The 27,888-nt window shown below is 37.4% G+C and overlaps 1 protein-coding gene and 1 non-coding gene across 3 annotated transcripts in view; both read right to left on the reverse strand.

Moving 5' to 3' along the window:
• tln1 (talin 1) overlaps positions 1-27,888 on the reverse strand; it is a 99,874-nt gene that overhangs the window by 64,914 nt on the left and 7,072 nt on the right. Inside the window, exons 2-7 of one of the 2 annotated variants that reach the window (XM_077542975.1) lie at positions 10,422-10,477; positions 7,870-8,028; positions 6,606-6,703; positions 2,117-2,246; positions 1,878-2,030; positions 1,572-1,714 (exon numbers count right to left, since the gene is read on the reverse strand). In XM_077542975.1, coding sequence (XP_077399101.1) covers positions 1,572-1,714; positions 1,878-2,030; positions 2,117-2,246; positions 6,606-6,703; positions 7,870-7,999 — 654 coding nt within the window. In that variant the 5' untranslated portion in view covers positions 8,000-8,028; positions 10,422-10,477. The remainder of the gene's footprint in view (positions 1-1,571; positions 1,715-1,877; positions 2,031-2,116; positions 2,247-6,605; positions 6,704-7,869; positions 8,029-10,421; positions 10,478-27,888) is intronic. The other variant, XM_077542976.1, reaches the window with a different exon arrangement.
• Positions 27,278-27,393, reverse strand: LOC144034380 (U5 spliceosomal RNA). The gene has a single exon (XR_013288213.1). It is a non-coding gene; the product is annotated as a U5 spliceosomal RNA (small nuclear RNA).

The raw sequence follows: 27,888 nt of genomic DNA on the forward strand, positions 1-27,888 counted from the left end.
GTATTGTATCCTGTGAGCTTTGTGTGCAATCTTGTCCCTTCTCCTGTCATAATTGCATAATTAATGATCCCTTCACCACAATTTCGCAATGTTCTCGACAGTAATAATTAGGGATGTGAATGAATCAATGGTGAAATGAGATTCAAGGTGGTGCAGAAAAGCACTGAATCAAAATTGTCCTACTTGGATCATAAAGAATCTTATAATATTGCTGCATGTGTTGTCACTTGAATGGGGAGCTCAATATGTATGATATAGGTATGTGGGGAGTGTGCATGTGGCATGTGTAGCCAGGCGGGCTCTGCGGCTTTTGAGACTGCGGAAGTGTATGCGCAAGTAGCTAATGAGCATTGTGACAATCAGTGGTACTTTAGATTTAGATAAAATATTAAGCAGTACATTCATTGAATCCCATCTTAGGCAGCGTATCCACACCTCTGTCATTAGTTTGTCACACATGGCAATGAAGGGTGCTAGCCAACTTCCACCCGAGAGAAACTGTCTCTCCCGCTAGCTAGCCATCTTAGCTATTGACAGAGTCTACGTAACAAGTCAAAATGGCAGTCTTATGCGGCATTCGAGGAAGGTTTGAAGTCGGATTTATCCCACTCGCAATATCCCAGTTCCACCTTCAAAGTTTTCAAGGCAAATGTAAACAACAAAGATGACTGATTCCGATAAATTGTTTGTTGTTGGTTTACAAATCACGTTGTGTCACGTAAACATATCCATCCATCCAGCCAGCCAGCCAGCCAGCCATTTTCTTAACCGCTTATTCCTCACAAGGGTCTCATATATCTCTTGTATTTACATTTTGCCTCATACGCTTTGAAGTCGGAACTGACAATCCAAGTGGGATAAATCCGATTTCCTATTTTCCTTGATTGCAGCATTTTTCTCAGTGAAAAGACGCTCTCCGCTCATTGAAAAGCATTGGACTTTGGATTGTTGTAATTTGATTTGTGATGAATATTTTGATATGAAAATGTGATGAAATGCTGTTTGACTACTATAACAATATGCCTGATTTGTGTTCTAGTCACAGGCAAAAAGCAAATGATAACAATAGGCTATGGAAATTAAGTTTTGGCATTACGGAAATAGCAGAAATGCCCGGATGTTTGGAATTATCAATAGGATGCAGTTGGTCCGTGGCAATGAGGATTAATTATCTACAACACCAACAGACGCAATAACTGCTCCGTATTTTACCTTTGGCAAAATGCGCACAAGATCTTGGTTAAGGTAAAGCAGTATTTTAAATTAAAAAGATAAACTTTTAAAGATTAAAATTTAATAAAGTTTTCAAATGAGTGTCATGTCATGCTTTGTAAAAGCATTGGGGGCATATAAGCGCACAACATTTACCATAAGTAACCCATTCAAATACATTCGCTGTCAACACAAACAGAGAATTGGGATTTTGGATAAGATTTAATAATAAACACAGCTTAAAGAGCTACAAGAGAGGCGTGTAAATCAGAGGATCGAAAAAAAACTATTTATTACAACATTTGTGAAAATGGTAAGCACTTCAAAAGTGGTTAAAGGCAGGAGTGTGATTCGAGTACCTGTACATAGAGAAGATTGAGCTGTACGGGGTCTCGGGAGTCAACATTCTGATCTGAATAAAAAAACTTCCTCCTCAGCAACAACATTTCTGTCTCCTCAACACCTTGTTCCCTCAAAGTCCGCCCGTGGTCCAACCAGTTCACTGTGGAAAACAACTTCAGTTTAAGATAAAGTATTCAACATCAGTAAACTGTAAGTAATTTAAAATAGTAGTAAATTAGAAACTTGGATCCATTACATTTTCTATAATCAGTCATTTTTAACATTAAAATTAATTAGAAGTTGAAAGTAGATCAATGTCATACATTCATCATCTGTATGGAGCTTCTGCTTTAATTTCTCCATCTTCTTGTCATCTCTGAGCAGTGTTTTGTCTCTTTTAAGGGTGCCTGTGGTCTCCTCCTTCTTCTCCTCACCAATGTCTCGCACAAGCGAGTACTCGTCATAGTTTGTAATGCCTGAAATGACAAAATTTCAACGTAGAGTAGGAATTTTTGGGACTCAAAGCTGTTATTTCAAGTGTGAGTCGTGCAACATAGCTGACCTATTCGGGCACAGATGGTCATGAGCATGTCACTGACAATCTTGGAATCATCCACCATGACAGTCTTCACAGTGCCATCCAGCATACGGATCTTTAGAGGCCTCTGCTTCTTCTTGTACTCCAGAGTGTCCTGACAGAAAAAATGTTATTTGAGTGGATGTGAACATTTCTGAAAATACCTGCGGAGCATAGACTTCAGAATACAAACCCAATTCCCCAAAAGTTGGGATACTATACAAATTGTGAATAAAAACTGAATTAAATTATGTGGAAGTGTCAAATTTCAATATTTTGTTCAGAATAGAACATAGATGACAGGTCAAAAGTTTAAACTAAGAAAATGTATAATTTTAAGGGAAAAATATGTTGATTGTAAATTTCATGGTGCCAACAAATCTCAAAAAAGTTGGGACAGGTAACAATAAGAGGCTGGAAAAGTCAATTGCACTTATAACAAACAGCTGGAAGTTCAGTTACCACTAATGACAAGAATGGGACAGCATTCCTATTTCTAAACTTGAGAAACTTGTCTCCTCGATCCCCAGACGTTTGAAGACTGTTGTAAGAAGAAGAGGGGATGCCTCACAGTGGTGAAAATGGCCTTGTCCCAACTTTTTTTTTTTATTTGTTGACACCATAGAATTTAAAATCAACATAGTTTCCCCTTAAAATTATACATTTTCTCAGTTTAAACTTTTGACCTGTTCTCTATGCTCTATTCTGAATAAAATATAAAAATTTGGCACTTCCACATAATTCCATTCCGTTTGTATTCACAATTTGTATAGTGTCCCAACTTTTGGGGAATTGGGTTTGTATTTTAACCCCTGGGCGTTATGATAGTTTGATTAAATTCTTGTAATTTTTCCCAAAATCTGGCATTTCCTTTGAAGTGTAATAAAAAAAAATTCACTTTCAACCGCTCAAATTGTTCACTGGCATCAGACCTATCTATACATATATAGTTTTTAAAAAATGTTTTTTTTTAACTCTTTTACTGCCAAGGACGTTAAATGACGTTTAGTAAAAACCTACGGAGGGCCGCCAAGGACGTTAAAAGACGTTCTCCTATTTTTATTTTTATTTTTGGGGGGGGGGGGGGTGGAGGAAAGCCTTGGCCAGCTGTGGTGAAAGTTTCAAGCAGATCTAGTTAGCCTAATGACTATTTTTGGCCCCTAGATGGCAGCGCTGACTCTCTTTTGAAAAGATTGGGTAGGCATCAGTAGAAGACGTGAGGCGGAGCTAGAGGGGACAATGGCTGGGGATGGGAAGCGAAAATGGCGACCGGTTGCAAGCAGCTCACGCTTGAGCATTTTTTTCAAAGATGAAAAGCATCGACCAGTGCTAAAGAGCACATTGATGACGATGATGATCATCATCGATGATGATGATGGTGACTCCGAGGTTGGAAGCGTTGACGCGGCAGTAGAAGACGTGAGGCGGAGCTAGATGGCTGAGGAAGCGAACAATGGCGACCGGTTGCAAGCAGCTCATCGACCAATGCTAAAGAGCATAGTGATGACGACGATGATGATGATGGTGGCTCCGAGGTTGACGCCGAAGTTGGAAGCGTTGACGCGGCGGCTATGGCCACGTCATAAAGCATCACCGGCTAGCGATGCTAACACCGGAAAACGCGGCGCACAACCGAGCACTTCTGCACAGGCGTTCAAGTGCACGATGAAGAGTACCCCGAGTCCAATGCATATTCATCGGAGGAGTGGGTACAGTCTGCTACTTGCTATTCCCCGGAAAAAAAGGCCGTCAAGAAAGTGTAACGTCTGCACGCGAAAGGGGCAATCGCAGTGAAACGAATCTGTTGTGCAAATCCTGCTCCGTCTCTTTGCACGCAGGGGAGTGTTACAAAAACAAAAACTGTATTTGAAACATCCACATAATTGTAAATAGTACCACAGTTGCACATATTTGTTAATAGTTTGCGAAATTGTTTTGTCAAATTGTTACACTGTTGAATGGAAATAAACGTATTTTGCAATCTAAAAACACTTTTTCATTGTTGGCGGTAGTGTTTTACAGAAGTAAAGCACAATTTAGGTGTTTGTGGCATCATTCATGGACAAAAAGAAGTGTACAATTCACTAGAGTGCATGAAATAACATCGTTTCACAAAAAGCTTGTTTTCTCCGTTTTTTTGTTTCAAAACAGAGCATTTCGGTGAAACTAACCATTTTCTATTGTTGATTACTGAAAAACAGAATAAGGTAGAAACAACCTTTTTTTTCTGATGAAAGATGAGAGTTCAATGGTAGTATTTCATTTGGTAGTATGTGTGTTTCCATAGTCCAAACACAACATTTTCTGTGGACCTTGAAAGATCAGTCAAAATGTTTAAATCGGCTGGCACTGGCGGCATCCCTTTTCTGAAAACGTCTGGCAGTCAAAGAGTTAATGCCCTCTATGGACAATAATAGCAGTATTATGCTAACAGCAAAATTAACTATGCTGTATATATATATATATATATATATATATATATATATATATATATATATATATATATATAAAATAAAGGTCTAATTTGAATATTTCATATGACATATTTAGAGGCTTGAATAAGTCCATAAGTCATAACAATAGAATTTTTTCTGCATGCCCAGTTTTCACACAATGGCAGTTTTCCGAATAGCACAAAACTCTTGTAATTTTGCCAAAATCAGGCATTTCCTTTGAAGTGAGATAACTTAGTCATTTATGAATATTTTTTTCACTTTCAACCGCTCAAAATGTTCAGTGGTATCAGACCTATCTACACATATATAGTAATTTTTTATTTATTTATTTATTTTTTTAATGCCCCCTTAATGACAACAATAGCAGTATTATGCTAATAGCAAGACTAATTATGCTGTATATATATATAAAATAAAATAATAATTTGAATATTTCATATGACATAGTTAGAGGCTCAAACAAGTCCATAAGTCATAACAATATAATTTTTTTATGCATGCATTTTGTATTCATTTATTAGCCTTTGGCGCCACCTAGTGGATTTTTGTGTTAACACTCTCAACACACAAATTCCTCTATTTTCATGTTTATGACTCGTCAAAGAAGCGATTGCATCAGTAATCACGGAAAATGCATTATAACACATCAGGTTTACAGCATATCAAAAACTGTGATTTATAATGGGAGTCAATGAGCCAAAATCGGGCATTATTACAACAATTTCGTGTGAATCTCTCCCTCCTGTTTGGTAATAATTATAAATTACAGCATGGCGCCAATTTGAACTTCTATATTTTTAAACAATCCTGGTAAAATGTCAGGTCCCTAGTGTATTTTTTTCAAATGCTTTTTCTTTGATGAAAAACAGAAAAAAGCCAGAAAATGGACAAATAACGCCCAGGGGTTTTAAGATCACCAATATGTAAATGATACTCTGATTCAGAAAAAGTGAAAAGCTTAAATAAAATCAACAAAACTTAAAATATACAAAATGCTAACTGAGTATAAATGTTTGCCTTTTTCTATACAGTACATATCTAAATAACAGATTGCTGTAAAAACAGGTTTGTATTATATTGATTGTTAAATAAATTTGTCACTAGTGTTAAATTGATTTATCAATAGAATCTTGAAACAATTGAGACTAAATGGAATATACAAGCACTAGCAACCAGCAGTCACAATAGTTAATTAGTCTTAAATAGTAGGTCTTCTGTATATCTATATTGACCAAACCTATGGCAAGTCCTCTGAGCAGCATTGTTCTGCTCAACACAAATATGTAATCAAACGGAAGATTTAGAAAGACATTCACATGTGAAAACATAGATAAAATGCTGATGCCTTGAGATTCAGGTCTAATTTCATGACCATTCTTGTAACTCAAAACAGTTATCGTCAATCATCCTTCATCTTCTACAACTGTGCAGAAAATTGATGTAATATTATTGTCATCATTTGTAGAAGATAAATATGTTGTAATATCATAGAATAATATTGTTATATTAGGTGTCGACATGTTGCTCCATCAATTGGGTTCAAATATCCAATGCTTAAAGTGTCATATCAATGCAAACCATCAACATGTCAATGGCATTTTCTATTATATTTTTGCATACGGTGCTCGTATCTCGCTCATAAAATAAAGAAAAAAAAATTGGCCAAAGCTTGTATTTCAAAAACTCATGTTCAAAAGTCATGTTACTCTTACCTCAAGGCAATACTGTTTCAATTACTTAACTGATCATGAATTTTCCCAATAGTTGATCACAGACATTTTGTCAAGTGTGTTACTAGTCTTATTGATGCTGTAGTGTTTCATCGCCATCGTGTCAAAACATTTTTCTTTTGAAATTAATTTAAAACGTAGTGCTAAGCGTTCCTAAAATAATGATGCTGTGATACATGTTTATTTGCGATAACTGTACATTTAGCTGAAACAGTATTTTTTTAGAATGCCCATAAAGTAGACCAGTGTAGATTGTACTGTCTTTCTTCCTTTTTAGGACTGACTCACCCCATTCCTCAACATGTAGTAGTCTAGAGCTTTTCCAGCCTCCAGCCAAATGCCTTTTTTTGGGTCTTCATCAGAGAGAAACAGTCCATAGTCATTGGCTGCAAAAAAGAGCAACAATGATTAATTTTTTCGATGGTGTTTCTGCCCTAAATGTCCATCAATCAGAGGTGGCAAATCCAGGTCCAGAAAGTAAAAACCCTGCCACAGTTCGGCTTTAGCCCCTACAGCTAGCACAAAACTTAGATATATTCTAACACCTAAAATTCTTGAATAAGTGAGGAATAAAGCAAGGTTATCTTAACATTTTTTTCTCTCCAATATTTCTTAAAAAATGAGGGGGATAAAACAGCAAATAGGTGAATCCCTAGGGACAGAACCACAAGCATGTAGAGCACTTACTGTATACTATACATTGGTGGAACATTTCAATTATGGGTAATGTTGGTCTCCTGGTCACAGCAAATAAATAAAGTAAATAAATACGTAAATTATCAAGCACATTATCTGGAGTGACAGCCACAAATACAGCTTGTGTCCTTCTATTGTAATTTTGAATGGGACATAAACAGGCATGTGCCAGCGTTCAATGCAATGTCAAAAGATACTGTAGTCACTAGCGCCCGGCCAATGAAATCAGCCAAATACAGCCCTTTAAACATTGGCCAAACTCATCGGCTATGTTTGCTGACTGTTTTTACTTTTATGTACTGCCATTCAAAACAAATATTCTTTTAAATTAATCATCTGATTATTTCATCTGTATTTTTTTCTGCCAAAAACTGGCATCAGCCTAAAGAAAAATCCATTAGTACCGACTCCCTAGTAGTCACGCTAAAAATACTTATAAATACAATGTAAATTCCTTTTAAGGGCATTAATGAAAAAAGGAAACAAAAATGCCCTATAATAACAAAGGCATTAAACTAATTTGGGTTTATCAGAAAAATGATCACAAACATTGCAGACTGCTAATTGTCTCTACTGTAGGGCGTGGCTTCCCATTGATTGTGATCTTGTAAATGAATGAAGGAAAATACCAACAACATCTGATCAAAGAACTGCAGTCAATTATACATTCTTGCGCATTCTGAACAGATTTTTTTATATACATTGATGAAATAAAGGGTGGAGTAGGCCTGCAAGCCAACTGCAAGCCAACTAACTGCATACTGGTCATCACTATTCATGGGTTCTCTTTAATCACTCCCAGTGTGTGTAATGTGTGCGCGTGTACAGTATGCATGCATAAAGACAAAAAACTCACGCTGTCCAAGTTGTGCCTCTGTAACTCTCTCCTTGATGATGCGGCAGGCATCATACACCATGGTGGAGGGCTCAAACTGCATGGTCTTGACCACATTGCCCACACCAATCTTTAGTGACAAGGCCACCATGATGTCTCGCACGTCCTCCCAACCCACACCTAAATGAGAACAAATGAGAAAAAACAAAAGTCCAATAAGTATAGCAGAACAATTAGAAGAGATTTTACCCTTTTGAAATCTTTGAATCAACATTCTGGGTCAGTTAATGATTTTAGAACGGCTCTATTAAACTACATTCCAATTTCAATTTCCAATTTATTGTTTTCAAGGACGCCCCTTCAGAAGTAACATCTAATTTTCAACGGGATCTTTTCAACATGTATGAGCTCAATTTTCAGCTAAGAGTACAATTCAGCAGTGAAGAGACTAACAGGAGAAAACTGTTGCAGATTGAAACAGTTGTTATTTTTGCTTTACATAAACAAGATCTTAATTTCAACTGTAATTTTCCCAATGTCAGAAAAATACATGGTTATATTGCCCAAAAAATTATTCTGAATTATTTATATTATTGTGGCAACATGTTCCTGTTAAAACTATTCTGTCACTTTACAGACCACATAAAGTTGGGTAAAATTAGGAACTTTTGTCAGATGACCTAGGATCCGGAATACAAGGTAATGAAAGTTTTCACAGAAGAATACAGTAGTATATACTAAAGTGGTACCAAAATATACTGTTTTAGTATTTAGGTTCAAGACAATGTCAACTTCACTTAAGTACCTAATGGTTAATGATTATGCTTTATTTGTTGGATGGTTGTTCTCAGTTGTTGATGTTTTAGTCCATTTTATAATGTTATTATATATGTCTTACGTCCAGACCTTACAAATTACTTACACATAAATTTTATTTGAGTATCACCATTTTTGGAATTGTTTGTATTGAAATCAAGTTTACCATTTACCCTTCATGTTTGAATTGTATTTAAAAAATTTAACTCATTCACTCCCAGCCATTTTCACTGAAGCGACCCCCTTCGCTTCAGGCTGTTTCACTGGATTTTGACTGATTTTGCGAGGCCCACAAAATATTGCGTTCTATTGCTATAAAAACATGGAACATACCAAAAGAAAGATTAGTCTCTTCTTTCATCAGGAAAAAAAAATATGTTTCTATTCGTTTCGGTTTTGCAGCAATTAGCATTAGAATATAGCTAAGTTTTGTCATTATTCACAAATCAGTTTAAAACACTGGGAAAAAGAACTTTTTTGCAACATGGACCTGGTTGATCTTTTATACTCTGCTGCCACCTGCTGGCCGTTTTTGTAATAACTACCATTGCTTGGAGCGTTCTCTTCAGTTCAGAGGCTGCACCAAAGCTCTATATGAGCATCTGTATGCTCTGGCATAAAACAAAAACATTAAACGTATAAATAGGTTTTTGGGACCATGGCACTATTTAAAATGGAATTTTTTCTATACGTTTTGGGGAGAAAATAAGTATTTCTGGCTTGTTTAAAGTTGTGCTAAAGTGCTGTTTGAATAGAGACAATTAGGAGAAAGCGTTTTCTTTTAGAAACTGGAACAGTGTTTCTCAAATGGGGCCGGGTACGTGTACCCCTGGGGGTAGGTGAAGGCACTCCAGGGGGTGCATGAGATTTAATAATAATAATAATAATAAGAAGAAGAAATTAATTTATTGATTTAAACAATTAAAACATAGCATCCACGCAAAACTGCATTCATTGCCCTAAAAAAAAACTGAGTCTCCCATAGCAAAATGTTTCGACCCAACCTGTCATATGTCACCTAGCATCACCTGTCAATCATTTCAAAACTTCATTTAAATTTAAGATGATTTTTTTTAAACAGATCTCTACAGTGATTTATTAGAATGGATCTTTGCTATGATCCCAAAGAACTGTTAATTGTAATAATTTTTATGTGCACAAAATCTATCATTAATTAAATAATTTCTCTCTTTTTTTTGTAATTGCTTTTTATTTCCAAAAAGTTCAATAGATGAATGAAATAGGATTCCTAAGTTTAATAAACTAGACCATGATGGCACAACACATCTATTTTGTTCGTCAACCAAAAATGATTTGCGCTTATTAGGGGGTACTTGGTAAAAAAAAAAAAATTCACAGGGGGTACATAAATGGAAAAAAGGTTGAGAACCACTGGTCTGGAAGTTTCATGTTAGCGCTGCGTCAGTGAGTGGCAGAATCGTGACAGCATTGAGAGAAAGCAATGCGATATGTGTTGCCACCAGAGTTCACATGGATCGAATGTCACAACACAGACGCCCTGACACCCTCAGCCTCACATCCTGTTCTCTTAGAATCACTTCTTGCTACAATTACTATATTCTCCCTTGATGTGGTAGGGGTGTAGCTATGGAGAAAATTACGGAATTATCTTTTCTAACATTTAGTGAGTTTAATCCACCACTCTGATTCCGAATTTCATTTAGAAAATTTCAGCTTCTCAACTTGTCATTTGACATATTTCCTTTTTTAGGCTAAAATGTTATGAGTGCCAGTACCTGTAAACTGTACTGGCTGGACTGTCAGCTGATGAACTCTGGCTTTCTTCTTCTCCCTGAATGTAAAGAATAAAAACAGTTTGCAATCATTTGTTTTCAGCTGCCGCTTTTTCTACAGTGCTTGATGTGCAATAAAAAGTTTTTGAGAGTCTCTCTTTGCTCTTCAGTCAGTAACTTCAAGAACTACTCCTCCTCACTTAGTCATGACATCATTTCCTGTTTTAAAAAGCCTTTCTATGCCATAAAAGGGCATCCCAGCAGTCTACACACCCCCGGTTATGATTCAGCTGGAAGCGGCGTATCCTGTCTGCTGTCTTTAAAGACATCTTGAGGAGCTGAGGAAAAGTTCAAAAATAGCTTTTACATGTGTTGTGAGAATACAATTTTGAACCTATTTTATTGCAAAGACAAAGTGTGTCTACTCTTACAGTTTATTATTTTTTAAGTTAATTTTTTTAATAAAGAGAGTAGCAAAAAAAAGTCTTTAGATTCACTAAAACCACAAAGGTCACTGAAACGTTAATGTGGCTAAATGAAAGAAAAACTAACTTTGTTTCAGGATACTTTGTTTTTGTAATTTGCTGCACAGTAGGATAGTGGTAATTGATGCTTTGAATAAGAATAAGCTAGAATATAAGGAAGAGAAACATTTTGAGTGACAAAATAAAACGCTGATCAACATTTAACCATTACAAACGAAATCAAAAGTGAACATACACAGACGTGCATACACTTGTGCAATACATGCTATAGGTTCAGCAACCTTCTAGCTGAAAACTGTAAAATAGGCATATTTAAATAACCATATCACGCATAGTGTGCTTCCCTCGACTGGATGTGTATGTGTATGCATGTGTGTGCATGTGTGGTGTAGTACTATACATAAGCATCCACTGTACACTACCGCTCTACTTTATATCAGTCTTGCCCAAGTCTGGTAACCCTCAAATTATCCTTCATATGACCCCAGGAGATTTAAAATACCTGCAGACTGCTTTACTGAAATGAATCATGGAAAATCAAGACAACGTGGAACATCAAAATTTCCACAGAGTCATCATCAGTGTTTACAAGCCTTTTTGTTCACTTCCTTTGTTCGGTCAGCCTTCCTTCTGTAACATAGGAACAGCAATCTTGTCACTTGTCACACTGCAGTCCATATTCGTCGTATCTGCATCACTCAGAAACATTTCACCCTCACATATCCAGTAAGACTGCCTGCATTAGCGGAACTGTCCGTCAGCATTGGCAGAGGGATAGAACTTATCTTTTCTGCCAGAAAAAAAAAATACTTTCAAAACTGCTCCTCTGCATCGATAAGCTTCCAACTAGGAAATTATATTTAAAATAGCCGATGCGTACAGTGCACATATGCTAATTTACTGTACACTCACAATCACACCTATGGACAATTTGGAGTGCTCAATTAACCTGCCATGCATGTCTTTGGAATGTGGGAGGAAACCGGAGTACCCGGAGAAAACCCACGCAAGCACGGGAAGAACATGCAAACTCAACCCAGGAAGGCCGAACCCCGGACTCGATCTCACGTCATCTGCACTGTGAGGCGGACGTGCTAACCAGTCACCACCGTGCCGCCCGCTTTCACTTATAGACGACAAATTAATTTCGGGGTTTAAGCCAGCGAGGCACCCGCCCGCCGGACAGCCGTTATCAAGACAAAAATACAATATACACATCTTGCGTTGTACATAAACATTGAACCATATTTACAATTTCATATGTACCATGCATGAATTTTTTTTATAATGATTGCGCTAGCGACATGAAAAGCTTGCCGCAAGGGTTCCAGGAAATGGGCGTATGTTACGGAGTTGCTTGTTGTATTGCTGTCGGCCAATCAGATGACAGTGACAACACAGCCCGGCTCGGCCCCAAATGCAGGGTTTTGGTGTGGAACCGGGCTAATGGAAAAGTGGCGTACAGCGTACGCCGTGCTCTTTCGCTGTATTTACTGTTGTTCATCCAATTGTTTTACATTATGGACTAGAAGTCTTTTTTCATAACTATTTTTTGTATGACTTCTGCGTTAGTTTAGTGAGAGACTTGGAAATTCATATTGTCGCGTCTAGTTACATTTAAAAATATGACATCCAGTACATATATTTTCAAAGGCTCTTTTGTTAAACAATACATTTTGTTTATTGTTCTTCTATAAAAGTGGGTCGTAGGGAAAATGCGGGCCCCAAGTTGACAACTGTTGAGAACGATTGCTATAGTACATTTCACACATTTATTGGGAGTATGATTTTCTAGGGATGTAACCTTATCCAAATATCATGATACGATATTATCATGATATTGTGGGGAGGTTGGCATTAAAAAGGTCACAATATTGTTAAAAAAAAAAAAAGGCTCATACTGTACTACAAAAAAAACAATATTGTCCTTTTGTACATAATGCATATAAACAACCTACAATCTCTAATAACACTTGAGTTGATATTGAGGCACTTGCTAACGCACGTACACATCGAGTTCCTCCACATATTGACTCGGTTCACAAGCATATTATGTTCCCCTTCATCTGACCATTAGCGTCATAGAACATTGAAGGGCCAAAGCATCCCTTATGAAAATTAAACTGCACAAAAAAAAACTAGCCACCAAACGGTGCTAGAACTGCACAAATGGAAATCAACCTGACTTTTTTAACAGACGTGCTGTTTTTAATATCGTGACATGACCTGCTTCAGCCAAGGACAGCTGCTGAGCCAATAGTAACATCCGCTGTGTATTGTTTACAATGTAATTCAAGATGGCGGAGGGCGGCGACTATACTGGCATAGTGGCATGGATACAGCAGAAAACTTAGAGGTTGATATTAATTATAAGCGTCTTTTAATATATTGACAATACCACCACAATATCATGATAATTATCGTTTCGTGAGGTTCATATCATGATAATAACGTATTGTGACATTTGGATATCGTTACGTCCCTAATAAAAAGTAGAGGACATGAGCATAGTAGAGAATAGATTCTGATGTGCAAGGACGTGCACATGTATACAAATGTATGTTACATAATCACCACCAGTTATTAGGACGAAACTTTATCATTTCATAATTTTTCAAACAACAATAACTATTTCCATAAAAAACTAATCTGATGGGCCACAGTTTGAAGTATTCCCAGTGTTGTGTGATTGTACCACTTAAAATAATGATATCTCTTTTGGCCACACTGGAATAGAGTCATGAGACAGGCACAGTGGGTCATCTGCTTATTTGAGTCACAATAAATAGTGGATTGTCAGTGAATGCAATGTTGAGGAAAAGAAGGTGAAGGGGCAACTGGTCTTAATGAAAGTATGCTAGTGTTGACAGAAGGGCAGTAGAGGTGATGAATGGCTTGCCAGAATAGTGTAAATGAGATCATATGAACAGCATCTCTGTTTCATGTCCATCTCTGCATATGACGTGGTCGTATAGGCAGCCAGGCGACCTGTGCTGCTGTAGCACAATTCTACAACTATCCTAAATTAGGGCAGGGCAATCGCTGGATTAAATCGATAATTTGGGGGGTCACATGGATATATTTTTTCTTAATCTATTTTACTCTAGTACAAATACTTGAATATAATGTTACTCAACTACAAGAAAGAATAAAGATTCTCAATTTTTTTCAAAATTACTCATATACAAGTAGTTTAGGACTGTCCACTTTTGGTTATAGGTTATCTTGTAAAACATTCAATGGGGTTCTGTAGCTCTATAGTAATTTTCACATCTAAGCACTAAGCAGCAGTTTATGAGGTATTTTTTGATTTTTTTTTTTACAGGTACAAGCTATTGGTCATATGTTTACACTGGTAGGCTTCAAATCTTTAAATGGAAATTGTGACTTCAATGTGTTCAGTTTTCGTGACAATTAACAACATGACACATTTGATCGTACAATAAATCTTACCTTCATACTAAAACTTCTTTCTTTCTGCCCACTTTGAATGCTCTGCATGTCAACCAACGTTTAAGCTGTTCCACATGGTGTTTGTATATTGAACCATGTTGAAATTTTCACGCCTGGGACGTCCTCTTCTTCCAAAATGACATGTTAACTGTGGTGTGGCTACTCTGTTTGTTTGGAATTTCGGACTTGTGCATATTAATGATAAAAACGTGGTGTCATTTGAGATCAACCCACTGTCATTCGCTGAACCAATGAGGTTGAGCTTTAGCCCGCCCAAATCCTCCAGAGCCCGCCCTCTTCTTCTACGAGTACAAATCATGGAGCTCTACAAGTACGAATCAGTTTTGCACCATCTGTAGCAAGAGATTTGGTGCAAAAGTCAAGTGACTGGACAGCAGCAGAAAAAACACTTGTGACTCCTAGTGGCGACTTCTTTGACTATAAGTTGTCATTTGTACAGGTACAAATCACGACTTTTACAGATACAAATTTACACTTTTTTTCTGCAGGTACAATTTTTTTTGTGCAGGTAAAAATCACGACTTTTACAGAACCCTAACACTAACCCCTAACCCAAATTTATACTTTTTTCTAGAGGTCCATTTTTTTACAGGTACAAGTTCACCATATTTACCTCCTATAAAGTGAAATAAAAGATGTGAGGTAAAGTCCCGGTGATGGAATTTTGTTTTAATTTTATTTTGGACAATGCTGATGAAGCTAAATATCCAGCGCACTGGAATATAATGACAGTTCCTGACCAGTGAGTAAACAGAAGGGCCAGACTGAATCTATAAAAAGAAAGAAATGAACATTCTGGTGAAATGAACACTTTCAATTTCATTCATCAAAAAAGGGCTCATAGAAAACTGAGTGAGCTAAAGAAAAAATAAGGAAGAAAGAAATGCTGATGCATTTATTTATAAACTCCACAATGTACGCTATGTTGTAATCTTCAATATTCCAGCAAACTAAAAACATTTTAAAACAGTCATGAAATAACACCGCATTATTGTACCTCATGCATATTATTTATATGAATATCCTGATTTAAATGTCTTCATTTGAATGCATACAGTTGTGTCCAGTGTTATGGTTTTGCCCTCCATACACTACAGTAGGTTTGAAATAAAACAATGTTATTTTCAAGACTAGTCAATGCGTCTCCATGCTCTATGAGCTCAAATTCAGACCACTGACTTGGCCATTGAAGACTATTCTTTATATCATTAATGTAGTAGCAGTGTTTCCTCTGTGGCCCGCCGCTCCGAAATCCTAGCCGCCATTCCTTCAACAACAACAACAACAGCCCACCCCACCCCAATTTTATTAATTTTTTTAATTGTTGAGTACTTAACTGTATATACAGTAATATACAACTATACTTGTGCATGCTCATTTGCATGGCGCTAGCATTTCGCACATTGAATAAATCCCCCCTTGTTTGGGGTTGCGGTCGTCAAGTATGTCAAGTACCTAGGCAGCAGCTAGGGATGGGACACATTTCTGATACTTAGATACATCGCAATTCTACGACGGCGTATTAGGGCCACATATAAATATATTTTTTTAGAGGGCAGGGCAATATTCCAAGAAAAAAACATGTACATATGCGATTTGCGAGTTTTATAAAGTGGCAGATTTACGAGAGAGAAGAAACTCAGAAACTTATGAGAAATACACATAGCGTACTACTCGGATGTTTGTGCCAATACTTTTCGGTCGGGTGTTCAAATAAGGCTGGCTTTAACTATATGATTTTAAGCATTCGCTCTTTGAAGCGTTGGGTACGGCTAGCGACAAAGACGCCTCGCTTTGCAAAGGTCCACACCCTGAAGATCAAACATTTAAGTTAATTTGTTAAAATAAATATTTACTTGTACATTTATGTTTCCAGAATTATTATTTACACATTCATACATTTTGGTATTTTTTTGTACAAGTAGCTAAGTTGATGTGTCGAATCTGCTGCTCTCCGTCATTCACTTGCATTTACCTAAAGTATGGTAGCTTCTGATTGATTAGTGTTAGTCAGCTGATAGGGTATATGAAATAACTCATAGTAAAGTTCAGAAACGGGAAAAAAAAGTTCATAAAATTATAAAAACGGACATTCAAATGATTTATTCAAAAAAAACATATCTGTTAAAAAACATCTTTTTTTTCTTAAAAATAATTGAAATTGAGAAACGTTTAGAACTGGAGTCGAATCAAGGAATTGAAACCAGAACTGTCTATATTCAAACGATGTCCAACCTTAACTATACAAACCGATAGCATCTTCTCTTATATTGAAAGACCGACAAGAAGAAAAAAAAGTCTCAAACAAAAATAGACCTTCTGTTTACCAATAAATTTAACAAAATGTCAATAAGCTCAACTTTCTGACTGGGTTATCAGAGCACAACATAATTTGTTTTTCCCAACAAGCTTTCAAAGCAGGACTATGCAAAACCACACAGTGCTCCTCCTTCCAACAAAGCCACATTTTACACCCAAGAGTCAGAAATGGAATCTTTGCAAAGTCTTAAAAAGAGCACAATGGCAAGAAATGTTTTCCTTAAAAAGTATACAAGCTGTGAGATGTTAGATCTTACGGAAGCATTTGACTTCCTTCTGTGCAAATTGTTGTAGTTTAACTTCTCCATTATGGAAGCCATATCATGACTTGACTTGTCTAACATGTAATGTGTTATGCTGCATTTGAGGAAGGCGGGAAGTCGAAAATACCCAACTTGGAATCTCCCAGTTCCGACATCAAAGTGTTCGAAGCGAATGTAAACAACAAAGATGCCTGATTCCGATAAATTGTTTGTTGTTCTGGTTAACACAGTCAGTTGAAATCACATTGGTTTATGCAGTTACTTTTTTTCAATAATTAAATAAATTTTATAATAATAAATATGTTTATAATCATGTATGTGGTAGCGGACATTTGAACAATATGTCAAGTGCATGTCAGAGCGTGCGTGCTCGATGATGTCGCAATGTGTAAAAATGGCTGCTACCCCCCCCCCCCCCCCCCATTTTCATATTGTAGTTTACGCTCATGGAAGGAACTCTAGTGCAAGTTTCTCATGCCGGCTCATGTGCTATCACAAATGCAGATGGCTGATTTTCTCCACTCTGGGCTCCTCCGACACCTGATGTCAATTTTTTTTAGAAAAAATTATAATCATCTGGGATAGTCTCCAAGGGTTGTTGGCTTTCAATTATCCACGTCAACAAGTCACCACTCCAGGTCATCGGTATCTGGTCTAACTGGGGGTCCCCCACCTGTCTTGAAGCTCTGTCATATTGGCACTCGGCCAAAGAAGAAGAATTCTGTAAATCTCTACTTTTACACAAAATGGTTTATCTGTTATCTGTCATCAACACTGTGATCACTACATGCTTTATTAAAAATGTGACTCGTTTGTACAGGCACTTTATAAAATTGACCATTTCAAATAACATTCATGTTATCTATGACCAGTTACATTATATTTATTTGTTTTATTGCAACTTGTCATGTTTGTTTTTATGGTTTTGTTTATGTTACTACACTGTTTTTGCTTCATATTGTGTCTGTAAATTGGTGTTGTTACCTATTCATGTTTCCTGTATCTGTACAACAGAATGCAATTAGGAATGTCTGGCAAAACTTTGCACTCTCATCAATGTGCAATAGTGACTCTGCTGTCTCCAGAATCCAGACCTGCAGAGGAATTCTACTTTGCATTCCTCCAATACCAGCGTCATAACAGACTGAGCGTGAGCGTGAGCGTGAGCGTGGGTGTCTCTGCCCCTCTGTGGGCTGCTGGGTGGCGGCTGCGTCTTGGCCGTTCCCTGGGTCTCTTTGGGGGAGCCGTGTTGCGGTGCTCTCCCTGGTGTCCGTGGTGGCGCTGCCCCGGCGCGGTCCGTCGCTCCGGGCCCGGCGACGCGGTTCGGGGTCTGTGGGCCTCCGGGGGCTTGGAGGGAGGGTGGTGGTGTTGTGCCTGCCCCGCTCCGGTAGGCCTCCTGGCACCTCGGGCGGGCCCCAGTATCCGGGGGACGAGCCCTATCGCCCCGCCGAGCTGGTCACATAATCCCGCCGGGGTCCCGGTGGGTTGGGTGGGAGCTTGGTGGGCGGATGCGCCTTCTGCCCCCGCCCGGTTGGGAAGGACCCCGCTGGTCGCTCCTCTTAACTCACTGCACTAGTTTAGCACAATACATTTTGTTTATAGACACATAGGGCACATAACACACTTTGGGGGGGGTGGGGTAGGGTGGAGACACCGTCTTCGCCCTACAACTCCCCTCCAATTTTAATGCACCACACAGCTGGGGGGGGGGGGGGGGGGCATCGGTTGGGGAAGACCGCAGTGTTGAGCAGTGCTGCGGTCCCCCCCATCCTGGAATTTGGATGTTTCTGTGGTTGGTGAAGGAATCTGGTTGGTGGCCCGGTGGGTGGTGTCTGGTCGGTGCTGGATTTCACTTTCCTTTCTTTGGTCCTTCCTCGGGTTTCCTGGCGGCCTCGCGACTCTGGCTGGATTCTGGGGTATTCGGTTTGGGTGGACGGTGTGGGATTTTTAGTGGGTTTTGGGTGAACTGATGAGTGCAGACTTACACACACGCACGTACTCACCGACATTCAAAATAAAATAAAATAAAAATATATATAGATTTAAAAAAAAGAGAGAGAGAGTAATGATGATGACATGTCAAATCAGTAAAATTACCGAATGAACAATTCTGAGCTCTCTCGGGAGAAAAAAATCACAAAAAAAAGATTTTTTTTTAAAATTAAAAATAACAGACTGCAGTTGGAGAGGAGACAAGCTTTATGAAGCATTATGTCACTGACTAAACACAGTACAAGCTCTCACAGCAGAATACAAGAATGTTTAGAGAGGCAACATCGCGTCATATAACTGAGATTTTTTTTCAACTCACTGGATTGACAGTAATCCATAATTCATTAGTTTAGTATACAGCATACAGTGCCTATACAGTCAACGTTGTTGTCTGCATATCAGATCTGTAAATGTGGAAGTAGGTAATTTAGCCAAATGAACTGTGTTTAGGAGCAGTTTCCACATGGTGAAAGACAACTGAAACTAATTTCTCAAGACCCGAGACTCTTATAGACTCTTTGCCACACCATCATTTTCTTTTTATATCATCAAGCATTCAATGGTTTCACAAACACGGTGTACAATCGGTAGCATTATTGTTGTATTAAAAGTAGCATGTGACAAGAATGACTTGTACCCCAATACAATGCACCAAGAATTTTGAAAATCGGATGATAGATTTCGGAGAATTTGGGGTTTTTCATGTCAGAAAAAAAGGCCTTTTTGGGGGGAATGTGTTAAAATCCGGTCCAAAAAACACCTTCAAATTTGAGTAAAAAAAAACTGCATAATTTATTTTTCAACACATCTCCTCAACCCTTTCATTAAGTCTGCTACTCAGGGAATCCTCTCTCTGATTGGCTAGAACATTTCAGCACCAATAAGCTCGTACAGACCAAAATGCTGTGATGTTTCAAATTACTTGCCACGAAAACTCCACTTAAAAAAGCACAAATGGAAAATTATTAGTGAGAAGAGCAGTGTGACCAGTAGAAAAGGTCATGTATTTTAGTAATTAAATGTTGTTTTTTTCCTCCATTAATTTGTTATAGAGAACTTTGGAGTCGTATTCACATGACAGCAATATTCACAATTACACCCATGGAAAAAAATAAGAGTGACCATCAAAATAAAAGAAGAAAGACAAACACAAAAGCAGCATTTAAAGAGTCCTAAGAAAAATGAACGCCAATCCAAGACAGAATAAAGGGTACAGATTTAAAGATGAACTGCAAAGTAATTTCAGAAAATACCAAATGAAATATTTTTATGTCACAAGCAAAGTAATTAAACATCATTAAAAAAATAAAGCATGAAAAAATTATTTTGATTTCATTTATTTGACAAAGTAATCATTTTCCCAAAGTAAGATCATGGCGAGCCACAAACCCGGAAATAGGGCTGGGCGATATGGCCAAAAAAACAGATTTTTTTTTTTTCAGTCATTCAGGACGATTACAATTTTAATCGACTTTAATCTAATAAACCCAACAAACGTATATTTAAAGATTTTACTTATTCAAAAATAATTAGTTTTAGCAGTTAGTCTTGCTCAATAGATGATTGGCCAAGTTTACTTCACACTTGATCTTTAAGGTGTTACATGTTGAGCTGTGGCAGTAATAATAATAATAATAATAATAATAAAGCAAATGTAGCATTCCATGTTTGCCAGAAAATTCCACAAAGACTTGCCACATTGCTACTTAAATTAAGCTACAAACAAATGTATTCAGGAGTGGTGTAAGTCGTTCAGAACACACTTAAATTCATACCACAAAGTGTCTCTCCCATGTTTTTAATGGCAGTGGAACAGGGCTCTACTGCCCCTAAATGGTGGCATTGCTGACAAACTTCTGCTCCACTCTTAAGCCCATTTATCAGTAGTTTGGTTAAAATTAGTGGGTTAAATATTCACTTTGCAAGTCAATTCATTGTGTGTGTCCCTAAAATTTCAGGTTAGGTGCTACTGCGTTCCAAGTAATAAATAAATAAATAAGTCAGTCTAAAGTCCTGTGGCAGTTCAACTCACTCATAATTTCAATAGGCCTTTATTAAACAAGTACAATATTCAGTCTCTAGTACTGTAGCTATAATATCACTTAACAACATTTGACTAAAATAAGACATTCAACAAAGCTTTTCCTGTTATAAATTGAAGCTGGGGAAAATAATGGAGATATAATAGATTACCTTCAGAGGTGACAAATCCAGGTCCAGAAAGTAAAAACCCTGCCACAGTTTGGCTTTAGCCCCTAGTGCATAGGTGTCAAACTGCGGTCCTCGAGGGCCGCAGTCCTGCAGGTTTTGGAGGTTTTCCTCTTCCAACACAAGCTGATTCCAATCAGCAGGATCGTTATCAGGCTTATGCAGAGCTTGCTTTTTTTTTCTTTTTTTCTTTTTTTTTCTCTAGAGCTCAGTATTGTTCATTCGATTTGACATCATCATTGCTCTCTTTTAAAAAAAATAATAAAAAAAGTTTTTTTTCTCTTTTTTTATTTTTATTTTTTAAATATATATACATATATATATATATATATACACACACATATATATATATATATATTTTATTTTTTTTTGTATGTGGGTGAGTATGTGTGTGTGCGTGTGTGTGTGTGTGTGTGTGTGCGTGCGTGCGTGCGTGCGTGCGTGTGTATTCATCAGTTCACCTAAAGCCCATTAAAAAAAATCCCATACTAATAATATAATATAATAATAAATTGCCAAATGCAGAAACATCAATGTAAGTTATCACGATATAGTGGCTCTCGCTAACAGACAGAATTAAGTAACCAGAATTAGGTTAAAAAATTCTATATACGTAGACCATGTTTCTATAAATTTTGATATTTGTTTTTTATTTGAGGCGGATATTTTTTCCATTAAAATGTGATTTATGAGGAGGTTAGACCATTGGCCGATATTCAGAGTTTGTTTATTTTTCCAGTTAACAAGAATTGTTTTTTTAGCGATAGTAAGGGCTACAAGTGTAGATTGAAATTGTTTATGTGGTAAGTCAGTTGTTGTTAGGTCACCTAGCAAACACAAGTTTGGAGATAAAGGTATCCTATAGTCCAAGATAGCGGAAAGTTTTTCTAAGACTTTAGTCCAGAAATACATAGCCGGAGTACATAACCATAAAGCATGAAAATAAGTGTCTAGTGTTTTGTAAACATTGGAGACAAATGTCGGAGTCTGAGAGTCCCATTTTCTTCATCATATATTGAGTAATGTATGTTCTATGAATAATTTTATATTGGATAAGTTGTAAATTTGTGTGTTTTGTCATTTTAAATGCGTTTTCACAAACTTGAATCCAAAAGTCAGATTCCGGTGCTATAGACAAGTCTGTCTCCCATTTCGAGATGGGTAAAGACATTTTATCAGTATATAAAAGTAACTTACATATTTTGAAAGTTTTTTTGTTGTCGGAGAAAGCTTGTTAATATCTTTAGCTAAAACAGGCGGTTGGAGCGTACCCCGAAGTGTTGGAATTTTTTTCTTTATCATATTTTTAACTTGTAGATAATGTAAAAAAATTCTGTTTTTTATATTGTATTTTTGGAGCAAGGATGTATATGATATAAACATATTATCTGAGAAGAGATGGTGGAGATGTGTAATTCCTTTCCGCTCCCACACACCTAAATAAAGCCGTTGGTTGTTAAGTTGAACGTCGGGGTTATGCCATAGGGGAGAAAGCCCACAGGGCTCCACTTGGGCTTTTGTCAATTCTAGTGCCTTCCACCAGGCAGTCAGGGTGGCGGAAATCATTGGGGTTTTAAAACAATTATGTCGCTTAATCGATGTTGTAACAAAGAGTAAATCTCGAAGTCTGAGGTTATTACAATCCTTCTGTTCCAGCCAACAGTTAGTGTCTCTGTTGGGTTGTGCCCATAGAACGATATATTGTAGCTGGTTAGCTATATAGTAGTACATAAAATTTGGTGCCTCTAGACCACCTTTGGATTTACTTTTCTGAAGAGTAGATAGACTAATCTTTGCTTTTTTTTTATTCCAGTAAAATTTTGTAACGGCTGAGTCCAACAACTGGAACCATTTAGCCGTAGGTTTAAATGGAATCATTGAGAAAAAATAGTTTATTTTGGGTAAAACAGCGCTCCAAGTCACTATAAATGTTATCCAGAAGTGGAGAAAAGTTTAAATGAATTAAATCAGTTAATTTAGGTGAGATTTTTATGCCTAAGTATTTTAAATTACCTATAGGAAATAAGTAGTGTGGGTCCTGGCTTGCAGGGTTCCATGAATTTTCTGTAATAGGTAGAAGTGTTGATTTTGTCCAGTTAATAGAATAATCTGATAACTGTGAGAATTTAGTTATTAAGTTAAATACTTCCCCTAACAGAGCTTGCTGATGAGCTGATCATATAATAGCTGTGTTGGAGAACGGAAACATCCAAAACCTGCTGGACTACGGCCCTCCAGGGGCCTCATATTATGCCCTAGTGCTAGCTAGCTGGCTAGGTAAACCAGCACCATGGGAGCTAGCTAGCTCCCTTTTTAGCAGTTTAACAAGCACCATAGGTGCTAACTAGTTAGCTAGCACCCTACCAGGTAAACAAGCACCAAAGGAGCTAGCTAGGGAGCTAGCTCCTTAGCACATGAGGCTAAAGCCAAACTGTGGCAGGATTTTTATTTTCTGGACCTGGATTTGGCACCTCTGATTACCTTTTAATGGAAAATGGAGATATGATGGATTACCTTTTGGGGGAAAAACATCCAAGTCCAAGTACATACAAAAGTTGCAATTACAAAACACTATCCCTCCAATCAACTTCTTAATGCACATTGTGTAGGCCTATTGGTTTTACATATTTTGTGCATTAGTTTTTCATGAATTATTCTGCAATTAAAAAATGTATCTTCTCTCTAAAAATATAAAACATTCTAAAATGTCCTATCACTAGAGAAAATAGAATACAAGAGAATAGAATATAAAGCATTCTCAGGTTTGTGTTTTAAGAATTAAAAAAATAGAATAAAAAATTGACAATTAAATTAAAATTAAATGTTACACTAAACAATACAAAATTATGCATAAGTGCCGCAAGTGGGAAAATATTACTATGTTTTGTGAGGTCAATAAGAATAGACAAATTTCATTCACAGAACCACCTTCGCTGTTGATATAAACTTTAATTTAAATTTTGACGTTCAGAAGAGCAAGAACATTTTCAAAAGGCAGGAGCACAGGCAGATTACAGTAAATAAAGAGAACCATCAACATGGGAAATGAAAAAAAATCTGCATTCATGTGGCGAATGGTTTCTTTCTAGTAGTGTGGTGTGTGTTATGAGTTGAGTCCGTTCAGTTCTTTAATATTGTCTAAATGTGTTACATTAGCCCTGCTGTTTAAATTGTCATGATATTTTCCCACTCACTTGACGTGTTGCAGTGTTGTGTACTCTCTGTTTTTTTAGTTATTAGCTTCATAGAAGCAGCTAGAGTCAAATTGTGCAGTTGGTATTCTTTCATGTGTAAGGATCACACTTTCTGGTGCACTTGATAATACTCATAATGCTTTGCATTTTGATGACATGGTTTAGCAAACTAAATTTGTTGTTAATATTGCTGAAAATCCACTGAATGATCTTTGATTTAAAGGCAACAAAAAAACAAAAATATACGTCGATGTGAGTTAGAGCCAATACCAGCTATATTTGGGAAAGAGGCAGGGTAAACCCCAAACGAGTTGACAATCAGCCACAGGGCAGACATAATAATTACTGGAAATATTAATTGATTGTTAGGATCATATGTGGAAAAAATTGACACAGAAAGGAGTGCACAACTGCCACCAGCAGAGGTGCTGTTGATTCAGCCTCAACTAGTTTGTGGTCTGAAGAACAAGATGATGTCAGCAATGGAAAGTTGAGCTCCATCCACAAAGAACTCCACTATGGCACAATTATTCCTGCCAGCATTTATCTGCTCATTACCACAAATACCACAGTTCAGAACATTGTACATCTCACATCCCCTCAAAAAATAATAATCAACATTCAATCAATTAAGTGATAGTTAATTTTGCCTTTAGTTGATCCAGGAAATGTCAAATGCCATCACTTGTCTCACATATGACCGAAGAGAATTTAAAACAACCGATCAGAAGTATTCTAGTTCGAAGCGTATGTCTGTAATGTATCGGAAGTTCGGAAAGTCTAACTTACATGATCTTGACAAATAACTGTTACAGCCTGGTCAAGTCAAATATTAATGGCAAATGGAAAATTGACTTAACTTATATAGGGCTTTCTACACCATATGGTGCTCATAATTTATGGTTCATTCATAGTTCCTCTATTGTAAAAAATAATAATAATCTTCAAATTTCAACTTCAGAATTCTTCCTTTAGAAAATATCATACATTGATGTGGAGATCAAACAAATTACTATTTTTCCACAAGATCTTACCAAATGATCTTCTTCTGATATCATTATTTCATCTCATCTAACAGTCTCTTAGGAATTGCCTTGGGTCTTAAACAAATCAATTCTTCTGCTGAAGGAGTGGCAGCCTGTCTTGACCATATATGGCTGAGTGAAAACACTACGAGCCAATCTCTGCAGCACACTGGAATGAAAAGCGACTCTCCTTAACTGGTGTGAACGTGTACCATGACACTACACATTGACAGCAGCCCAAAGTCACTTCAACTCTATAGGCTGGATTTGTTTATCTGGTGGCTTACGACTCCGGTTACTTGACCTAATTTCAAAGATTGGAATTCAAAATTGCCTCGCATCGAAGGACAACTTTTGTTTTTTATTTTGGATGAGCGAGAGAAGGTGGTCTTTACATGGGTAGGAGGAGCCTGGTAGCAGATGAACAAAAGTATATTAACTGCGCAAAAAAGCCGCCACAACCTCAGCAAGCCTCAACTGAATCAAACAAAGACTACTTTGCACTGGGAAGCTTCGAATACTAAAAAGGGCAACTGGATTTTTTGGGATGACGGCATGACACAACAACTAATTATTTTTGGTCAACAACTATAATGGTGATTTATATGCTTAATGTTTTTACCATACAAGTTTCAGGTGATGCCTCAGTGTGTGGTGTGCCTGTGCCATGTGTCTGTGTAAGACTTCAATAGGGGCAAATTTCCCCGATCCGTTAAAGCAAAAGCAAGGAACTTTCAGTTTATGTTGATTATGGCGACACCATAAGGACAAAAGCGGTATTGTTATATCTGAAGGAAAACCACATTTCCTATGAGGGCAAGTGCATTGCGTCATTTTTTAGCTCACGCCAGCGAGTGGAATCGGGCTAATGTTGATCCTTGACTGTCCTTTCATCCGAGGTAGCTTTTGACGTATGCCATAAAGCAGTCATCACATTTGTAGTTTTTTGCGTGGCAGTGTTCCTACCATCCTCCTCAAAGTTGCTTAGTGCCAGTAAAAATGATACAGACCCCCTCAGGCCATGGCAACGGTACCATTCAACTAGAGCTGGGCGATAAATCGATTTTTTTTATTAATTTGAGTGTTTTGTTGTGGACGATTAAAAAAATTATAACATCGAGTTTGTTCCCCCTTTTCTTCCGCCGCGCTTGCAGCTTTCACCCCCATGGGCTTCCGTAGCTGTAGCTGTAGCTCTGCTAGTCGTGTCCTCACACACTCCATATGGGAGAAACTCAACAACAGCAAACAAACTCCCGCTAAAAACAAACAACAAACAGTGTACCATGTTACCGTGGAGGAGTCAGTAACACAAGGAAACACAAATGGCAAGAAAGGGGCACAATAAGAATGATCACCAAAGCGGACACGATGCACCTCGCTAATGATATGGCACCCATGTATACAGTGAGGAAGACTCGATTTCACCACTTGCTGAAAACGGGAGAAGCCAGGTATGTGCTGCTGCTACCTAGCCACAAGTTGCCCCACGCAATATGTTTAGGCAGTGGTTATTTTGCCGTGACTGGCAACGCAAATATTAGCGATAGTTTTGCTGTTAACGGCTCCAATATTGGTCAATCGCCGGAGCGAAGAATCTTCAGCCTGTTGTAATTGGATATTTTATCCTGATTGCTTATAGACATTTACAAGCTTATGTGAATAGCACAAATGTGCACGTTTAGGTCGCTGCGTGGTCGCAACATGTACGCTATCTCGTCAAGATGGACTTGCCTTAAGCACTTACCGGTATGAAAGACAAGCTTACTTTCACGAGCAGTGTCCGTGACATAAAATCCTTATGAAATGTAGTATAGTGGGCTGGTAATGCTGATAACAGCCTATTTTCAGTGACAAAACAAATTGAAAAGTGAAAGGAGATCTATAGGATGGGCTGAACTTGGTGAAGCGGACTAATCACGGTAAAATAGCCGATTTACGGCCTGCCAAGACTTTCTCCACGGAATTCTTTAGTAAAAGGCGAAAGATTTGCATGCTTTGAAGAGAAGCATGAGCTTACTTACGCCGGGGGACTGGCCAATCAAATACCGCTAACAAGAAAGTTGCCAGTCATGGCAAAATAGCCACCTCAATTTACATAACAGTACTTGTAAAATCAGCAGACAGTTGGAGGGGATGACAAGCTCAGCCCTCGGTTCCTACATTAAAGCTAAAATGTGATGTTTATTTGTGTCATATTGAGGGACACAAGCACTGTTTAGCTTTTAAAACAAAGTTGACAAAAAAAAAGTTTAACTTGTCTACTTTATCAACACATAGATTTACATTTCCAGAAGTATTTGATTCAAGGTAGAAGTTTTGCACATTGATTCGAAGAGAAGACATATGGTTACTTTTGTTAACTGATAAAATAAAAGCAAAACTTTTTAAGTTTTTGGTTTTAGTAAAAAAAAAATTATAATAATAATAATAGTAATAATTTAAAAAAAATCGTAAATCTAATTTTGTGTTAAAAAATCTGAGATTTTATTTTTAGGCAAAATTGCCCAGCC

Source organism: Vanacampus margaritifer, chromosome 14 (assembly GCF_051991255.1).
Source record: "Vanacampus margaritifer isolate UIUO_Vmar chromosome 14, RoL_Vmar_1.0, whole genome shotgun sequence".
Taxonomy (NCBI): domain Eukaryota; kingdom Metazoa; phylum Chordata; class Actinopteri; order Syngnathiformes; family Syngnathidae; genus Vanacampus; species Vanacampus margaritifer.